General features: G+C 36.6%; 2 protein-coding genes across 2 annotated transcripts; both read right to left on the reverse strand.

The window, feature by feature from the left end:
- Positions 1–3,240: 3,240 nt before the first annotated feature.
- On the reverse strand, positions 3,241–3,814 carry LOC103335899 (uncharacterized). The gene has a single exon (XM_008238935.3). It carries the CDS (start codon positions 3,766–3,768, stop codon positions 3,421–3,423), a length of 348 nt encoding a protein of 115 aa, XP_008237157.2. The 5' UTR covers positions 3,769–3,814; the 3' UTR covers positions 3,241–3,420.
- A 1,894-nt stretch (positions 3,815–5,708) lies between these two features.
- LOC107881398 (uncharacterized) lies at positions 5,709–6,352 on the reverse strand. The gene has a single exon (XM_016795067.2). The coding sequence runs from the start codon at positions 6,276–6,278 to the stop codon at positions 5,850–5,852; it is 429 nt and encodes a 142-aa protein (XP_016650553.2). The 5' UTR covers positions 6,279–6,352; the 3' UTR covers positions 5,709–5,849.
- Positions 6,353–8,623: the final 2,271 nt, after the last annotated feature.

The following is an 8,623-nucleotide window of genomic DNA, read 5'->3' on the forward strand; positions in this document are numbered from 1 at the left end:
GGCAGAGTGGGGTCCACGTGCCTGGGCTGGCCCAAAGGCGGAGGGAGCCCGAGCGAGAGCCCGAGTGCGCGGCTGACATCATCGCTGATGCCAGCGTGACGTCAGCGCAGTTTTAAAATTTGTTTACCGTTGGTACGTGCATCGCGCGTCAGCTTTTCGCCCAACGGCTATGTGCGACATGGCGGCCTCTCATCCTTCCGATTTTGCCTTGTCATCCAATCCAACGGCCTTGCATTTTTCAAGGCAAAAAATTATGAATTTTTTTTAAAAATCCCAAAAAATACTGACTTTTTTTTTTTCTATAAATACCAATACCTACTCTTCAGTTTTAACAACAAATTCTCATATATCTTCTCCTTCTCCAACTATTATTCACTTTCTATTCAATATTTTCGTCACTTTTTACTCTAAATTGTTTTCATTTTCAAGTTTAATTTTTCTCTATCATTATGGCTTTTTCTCAAGAAACCAGAGGGGCATGGAGTATCATAGAAGATGTCTTGTTGTGTGAGTGTTGGGTCCAAATTAGTCATGATCCCATATCGGGTAATGAGATGAAATTCAGTCAAATGTGGAAAAAAATTCTTCACGAATTTGTTGAAAGATCGGGTTCCACCCGTACGAAAAGTGCATTGTCAAGTCGGTGGAAACTTCTCAATAAAGAGTTGGGGAAATGAAGAAATGCCCTCACAAAAGCGATGAATAACCATGCAAGCGGGGAAAATATCAGCGATGAGGTAAATTATTTGTAATTTTCATTTTATTAATTTTAATGTCCTATTAATTTTAATTTTAATGTTTCTTGAAATTGGAATATTTTGTTAATATTTCTTGTATTTCCATATTTATTTAAATATTTCTTGCAATTTTTATATTTTGTTATTATTTCTTGTATTTCTAATATTTATTTAAATGGTTGTTGCATTCTCTATATTTTGTTAATATTTCTTGTATTTTCATATTTGTTTGAATGTTTCTTGCAATTTTTATATTTTTATATTTCTTGTATTTCTAATATTTATTTGAATGTTTCTTGCATTCTCTATATTTTGTTCATATTTGTTGGATTTTTATTCATATGTTTATCTTTTTTGCATTACCAATATTTTTTTAAAGTTCCTTGCTTATTCAAATTTTTTTTTTATATAGATTGTGCAAGCTCAAATGTGGTATGGTGCTATTGGACAAGGGAAAAAAAATTTCAACCATACCCAATGTTGGGAGGTGGTGAAGCATTGTAAGAGATTTAGCATTATTCCAACGGCTTCAACGGTGGTGTTAAACGAGACGCCACTCCATGATTCACAAGTTTCGGATTCGCCTATGGAATCCCCTATGAGCGAAGACTCACCCATTCAAAAGGAGCCAAGGCCTATTGGGAGGAAGGCGTCGAAGGCAAAGAGAGGAATTAATTCTACGAGTAATACCTCTAAATTTTTGGAGGAAATTGCAAGGCAGAGCTCCTTGAGAATTGAAATAGACAAGAAAGTCCAAGAAGATGATAGGGCAATGACAATAGAATTTGCTAAAGAAAAGGAATATGTATGCAAAGAAAGGGAGTATCAATGCAAAGAAAACGAAGGAAAGAAGATGATAGGGCAATGACAATAGAATTTGTGAATGAAAGATGAAATATGAAATCTAAAATCTGAGAAATGAAATTTTTGAGAAGATGTAGTGTGAGAGGTTTGTGAGCTGAGCTTTTGTTTTATAGAAAAATTTAGGTCAATAGACATGACACGTGGCGCAAGTTGATAGGGTGAAAATCTTATCCGAAATTTGAAATTCAAATGAAATGTATATGAAATGTGAAATTCAAATGAAAAGTTGAAATTCAAATGAAATTTATCTGAAATTTGAAATTCAAATGACACGTGGCGCAATTTTATGGGGTGAAAATCTTATTCGAAATTTGAAACTCGGATGAAATTTATCTGAAATTGAAATTCGGATGAAATTTATCTGAAATTGAAATTCAAATGAAAAATTGGAATTCAAATGAAATTTATCTTAAATTTGAAATTCAGATGAAATTTATATGAAATTGAAAATTTGAAATTTATCTGAAATTTGAAAAAAAAATTTATCTGAAATTTGAAACCGAAAATCTTATCTGAAAATTTTATCCGAATATTTTATCAAAAAATCTCATTCGGAAATATTGTCCAAATTAATTGTTTAGGTAAACAAATTTGTGAAAAAAAACAAAAAATTGAATAGTACCCCCTTGCCATGGCAACTTTGGAAGTCTGAACTTACTTTTTGTAAGGCGACACTATTCCTGTGAATAGTGTCAGCCCTTTTGCCATGACAACATTCTCACTGCTGGAAGTGCTCTAAGAATGTAACTCCCTTAAAGTCCATTGGGCTTGAAGGTTTCAATTCTCAAATAGTTTTGTAAATAGGAAGATGGAGGCACATTGAAAAACAAGAGGAGGAAATAGTAAAGTCCAATTACTTGGATTATTCATGGGTCCAACACCCAACCAACCATGAATGTTTTATGTAGTTAAGACGCGTAACAAAATTAATCACCTTTCAAAGACCTTAGATGGGACATATTGGCTAGATGTTAGATCGAAATCAAGTCCATAATCATCAATAAACCTATAGATAACTATTAGTCTAAACTTAAATAATGCAAAAGTCTTCCGTTAATAATAGTGCATATTGCCAATTTTAAATAATTTTTTTTTTATGAAATTGATTTGATTTTCCAGATTCGGTAAAGGATGGATTCATGATTCATGTAATCTTTGCCACGGAGGCTTCTTTTGCAGTTGGTGGTCTATGAAATTATCACTCTTTGAGAAGGATACATGAATGCAAATTCCTTAGCAAGTATAGGAATAATATTCATTTTCCTATGTCTGTTAAAATTTGTTCCCATTTTCGAAATATTGAGAAGCCTAAGGGATCTTCATCGTAATCTTATTTGTACTTAATTATAGCAATGGTCTCTAAATTATACCTATTTTGCATTTTCGTCCTTGATTTTCCAAAACATTTACAGCTATCATCCAATTAGATCCTTCATTGCACCACATTTACAACATTTACAACATTTTCTTTTTGTGAAATCATTTATCTGTTTTTTTTTTTTTATTTTTTATTTTTATTTTTATTTTTTATTTTATAACTTGAGTGAAGAAGTGTACCGTCAATTTTGTATTTCGCAGTAAAAGAACAAAAGAAAAATTCAGAATTGAAAGGATAATAATAAATATAATAATAACAAAATTAATACAAGCAATAATATAATTCATAATTTATCCAAACCAACTAACAACACACAATTAAGTTATAAGTTTTAACAACGCAACTGAAACCAGAACCAAAATAAATAAATAAAAATTAAAACGAAAGATCACGACTCACGAGACACGCTCAGAACAAAAGCAAAATATCCAATTCACCCTTCTACATAACCAAAACAACGGCGCAGAGGCCAATCACCACGGACGCGGAGGCAGAAATTCTGTTCAAAACGGCGCTGTTCTCCGACGGCGCAGGCGCAGGCGCTTCAGATGGAGGAGCAGAGATCAAGGAAGGAGAACTCGCCGGAGACTCAGCGGTCGACGGAGTAGGGCTGGGGGGAGATTTCACCTTAGGCGTCGATGGAGCGGCGGACGACGGAGAAGGAGCTGAAGCCGGTGGCGATCTGGTCGGAGACAATGCCGGTGATTTAGCTGGGGACTGAGCCATGGTGTGGCCTACAAGCAGTGCAACGAGTATCAGAGCGACGAGGGTAGATCCTGAGGAAGCCATTGTAGAGAGAGAGAGAGAGAGAGATGGAAGGTACTGGAATGAAGTTCCTGTAAAGAGAGTAAAGAGAAAGAAAGAGTATATATAGGAGGAGTGTAAAGCAGTCAATGCGTCTTTATTTTGCATCCGTTGGATCCTCTTAAAGAAGATCCGACGGTGTTGAGTGTATTGACGCGAAAGACACGGTTCCTGGCTGGTTCAAAGTTTAAAACGTTCGTTTGTTTCTTTTTTGGCTTTGGTGGTCCTCCACTAAGGTACAGTTGTCTGTTAATCTGGATCGTACACGTGGGTTGAGGTTGCGAGAGGTGGGCCGTTGGATGTGATGTTGGGGTTGGTGTGGATTTGTAACAGTCGAGAAATGGAAGGTTGGTCTCCTGAGTAAGGAGAAAAGAAAGGGGATTGTGGGGATCCATTCAGGAGAGGATGGAAATCTGGGGGTGGGACCAATGACTTGGAAACATCATTAACATGCTAATGCTTTTTGCAACACAACCTTGTAATTTACTGACTGAAAACAAAACCTAGTAATTTATTTCCGAAGTCAAAAAGGAAGGAACATGAGGATGGGGCTTTTTTGCACAGGAAAAGAATGGTTCGAATTTATTTCCTAAAACACATGGATAGGGCTTTTTTTTCGGTTACAGAATGAATGCATTGCACACCCACAGAAGGGCAAGTAACCGAAAAACAAAAGGAGATTGTGTAAGCACCCAAGCTAGAATTCTACAAAAAAAGGTAAAAAGAAACTAACGGAGAGGGAAAAAACTTACATTTTCAACATTTAAGGGATAACATTGTTTTGCTATCATTACTTATAACACCATGATATGTGTAAAAATTATCTCACGTGTCATTGTGTTATTGGCCGAAGATAACAAAAAAATGATATCTCATTGCATGATAGTTTCTCTCGAAGGAGAGGGATAGGATTACTAAGTGTCCATGGACTACGGAATGATCCAGGGCAGTATAATACATGGATAGGGCTTTAATGTTGTTTTTTCCTTTCTTTTCTTTTTTGTCAAAAGAAAGAACTTTTGTTCAACTAGGAACCAAACAAGGAGGTATAACTAGAAGTTCTACAACGTGATCTCGTTAAAACTTATATGATTCCCCTAATGAAGATATTTGATCTAGAAAATTGTATGATTTGCGAATGTGTCATTGTTAGCAATACAAAACGATTGCTAGATTGAATGGATTTGTAATCAAACCACTACGGACCTGGCATGATATTATACTCTTTTTTTTTATGCAACAGTAAATACTGGCTCTAGTTGATGCCGCATGATCTTGCCCAACCTAATGGTAAGGCACAAACAACCTCTTCGAACTACAAATGTAATCCAACTCTCCCTTATTAAGGCCACAAACAGGTCCGATCGGCACAATTCAATGACTTGTCTAACTAAACCCACCACAAGACTAGCTTCACTATAACTTCTTCCACAAGATCTTGACCTTCAATAGCACGCAGCATCAAGCTCCTTTTCAAGTGCTAGATCTCATTTTCCATCTCTAGCGAGGCAAACTTGTGCAAGATTTCTCTCATATTAATGGTTGAATCTTATATCAAAATTCAAGTCTTTATCCTTTATCATTTTCTACAATTTTACCATTGTAATGAAGATTTATTTAGTTGGTTTGAAGTACATCTGATGTTATTTAAGTTCTTCTATTTTATAATTCTATAAACCGGAAAGATCGGGTTTTAAGTCCCCGGTTGTAATTTTCAAGTTCATTAATAAAGTTTTCCTCATGCAGAGTGAACTTTTCAATCTAAAGTTTCAAGATTTTTCAGACGGATGAAGATATTGATCTTCAATTCTTGAAAATTCATAACCATACCCAATGACGAGGAAATATATTTGCAAACACAAAATAATATATTTTTTAATGTAAACAGAAAACAATTAGATTGAGATTCTCATGACAATAACCAATGAAATGACAAAAAATGTCTCTTTATATCCCCACATATGTATAATGTATATATCAACAAATACAAAAGGAATGAATCAATCAAATGGTAAATGAAAACAAATGATTAAAAATTCATAAAACACCCGCTATTCTTCTCCTCTTTACATAAGCATGGCGACAGCGAAAACCCCAACGGCCACAGATCCGGCAAGGGAGAACCTGTTCAAAACGGCACCGTTGGGTGTAGGAGCTTCGACGGGCGATCCCGAAGATGTGGGAGAGGTGGCCGGAGATTCAGGGGAAGACGATGGGGGAGAAGGTGGAGAGTCTGTGACGGGAGATTTAGAAGGAGCAGTCGAGGGTGGAGTGCCCGAAGGAGAAGGTGAAGCAGCAGGTGGAGTGCTCAAAGGAGAAGGAGCGGCCGCAGGTGGAGTGCTCAAAGGAGAAGGAGCGGCGGCAGGTGGAGTGCTCAAAGGAGAAGGGGCAGAGGCAGGGGACTTGGCTGGGGAAGATGCAGGGGATTGTGCCCTTGTTGAGGCCAACAAGAGAGTAGCCATTAGCACAAAAACGACAGCGTTGGATCGAGCCATTGTAGAGAGAGTTGAAGAGAAAGTAAGGGGAGTTTAAGAAGCAGATTGAGAAGCGCGGGATGGGTTTAAGGAGAAAAGGGAGAGGGCGTTTTATAGGGGATGGCTGAGGAGAGTTTGGTGAATGGATCACCGTTGGATTTTGAGAAATTTGTTTGACGCTGATTTGAAGGGGCTTGGACGGTGCAGATTTTGTGCACGTAGTTGGACTTGGTTAGAAACCGTGTTACCGACTTTGCCAGAACGCGGTTGTTGTATTGGCTGGCTTTTACTGGCTATTGGATGTACAGGTAAGTTTCAATCCAAGAAGTTTCCTTTTCGCACGTGAACTTTGAAGCCAAGTCAAAAAAACCAGTTTGCTTAAGGTTGACCAATTTTCCAGCCAGATTAATTTTACGCTTAATTAGCGATATTTCCCTTTGCTTCACCGAAAATTCACTGTCTCTTAGTCTCTTAAGGCATTTATTCACGTGAATAGTGAGTCAATATGTCCTTTATTTCTTTATTTGTTTATACTTTAAACTATTAATTTTGATAAGCTTTTAGATTATATTTTGGTTGTCACGTGTCACTATTTATTATAAAATTTTCATTTAAAATTTAAGATAACATTTTTCGAATAAAATTTTCAAATAAAATTTTTGGATAAAATTTTTCGAATAACATTTTTGGTTTTGCCTTGACTAATCTATTAAAAAAAAAGAAATTGGAAATGCAAGAAATATATATAAATAAAAAATACATTAAATTGAATAAAGGTTTTTTTTTTTACCTCGTTGCCAAGATTTTGATGTGGAAAGTGAAAAATATTGGAAGGAGATGAGTTTTATGAAGATTTGGTGTAGAAAGTGAATAAAATGGTTAGGTATTTATAGGGAAAAAATACAGAATTTTTGGTATTTAAAAAAATTGAATTTTGATTTTTCAATTTTTGGCAAAAAAAAATCTGTTTCTAACTTGATGCCTGTGGCGTCACAAAACTCGGCTTCAGAGTGTTGCCCTTGGGCTTGCTCGGTGATGGGAGTATTCACAAAATGGAGTCAATATGTCCTCTTTGCTTTATTTATGCAAAGCATTCTCCATTACCCCATTCTGTGAGTTTGGTCAATAATACTGTTAACTTGCTTACGTGACATGAGTTTTGAAAAATTAGTGTATAGTGACAAAAAACTTTAGTAATTAGCATATGATACATTACCTATATTTGTTCTGGATATGGGGGATGAGTTTTAAATTTTATTTTATTAAAACCCAATGGCCCTACCCATGTGCTCTTTAAGCTTGTTTAATTTGTATTTGAAATAACATTTTTACCTTTTGTATTGTATATGGGAGTCAAATTACACCACAGCTTAGGATTCAATCCCAAACGGAGACTACGAGGTCGCAACCACCACCAACAACGACCATGGCTAAGAAGGTCATTGCAAAACACCAGAGAAAGGCTTTTTCTGTGGAGAAGCAATAGGAAGATCGACTGTGGATAAGGTGTCTTCCGTCGTTTTTCAGCGGAGAAGCAATCGATGACGAAGAAGGCTTTTTCTGGCGGAGAAGCAATTGATGAAGACCATGGCTCGTCCTGGCGTCACGATTGCCGGCGGAGAAGGCTTTGCCGTCCATAGAGAAGCAATCGGAGGATCGATGCCAGCAAATTCGCAAAGCTCGGATGCGCCTAAGCAGATTTACTTATCATAGTGTTTTTCTATCATTTGCTTCTATGTAATGACTGTTGATCAGTAGTTGGTTTTGGTTTCTTTCCTCATCTTCCTTACTTTTGTTTTATGTTAAAACTCATTGTTGTTATATTTTTCCAGGAGAAAGTGGTGAATGATGCCAGCTAAATCTAAAGATGAAGATCCACATATAGAACATGGTGCCCAGATTGTCTGGAATCACTATCTACGCCAACCTTGGTGGCGTTGGGTGGGGAACAGTTCATCATCAGGTGAAAGTGCTTCAGCGTCATCTTTGGCGGATCATCATGATAGTATGGTCATGAAATGGAGCTATGCAGTCACAAGCTAATGATAGGCTGGATGGTGGAGCCAACTTCAACAAAGAATTGCGACTACAGTAGGATCACAGTCTGGTAGTCACTTTTGCATTATCATTTCCCATGGGAAAATTTCATGTGAACTTCTTTTTCTGAATTGGAAATTTTCACACTTGCTTCTATACGAAATTAACTATAAAGTAATCATTCTGAGAAACCTTCACTACTACAAAAAAGGCAAAAGATGACGGGAATTCACCGTCGTGTATTCGGTTTTCAAACCGTCGTAAAATCGACCGACATCTATTTGGGTGTCAAACTACGACGGCTTTTCACCGTTGTTATTTATCTATAA

This window comes from Prunus mume, linkage group LG6 (assembly GCF_029339155.1).
Source record: "Prunus mume cultivar Tortuosa linkage group LG6, ASM2933915v1, whole genome shotgun sequence".
Classification (NCBI taxonomy): domain Eukaryota; kingdom Viridiplantae; phylum Streptophyta; class Magnoliopsida; order Rosales; family Rosaceae; genus Prunus; species Prunus mume.

Excerpts from the sequence above, each read along its gene's own strand:
- LOC103335899 (XM_008238935.3), bottom strand. The coding sequence starts at position 3,768 with ATGGCTTCCTCAGGATCTACCCTCGTCGCTCTGATACTCGTTGCACTG.
- LOC107881398 (XM_016795067.2), bottom strand. The coding sequence starts at position 6,278 with ATGGCTCGATCCAACGCTGTCGTTTTTGTGCTAATGGCTACTCTCTTG.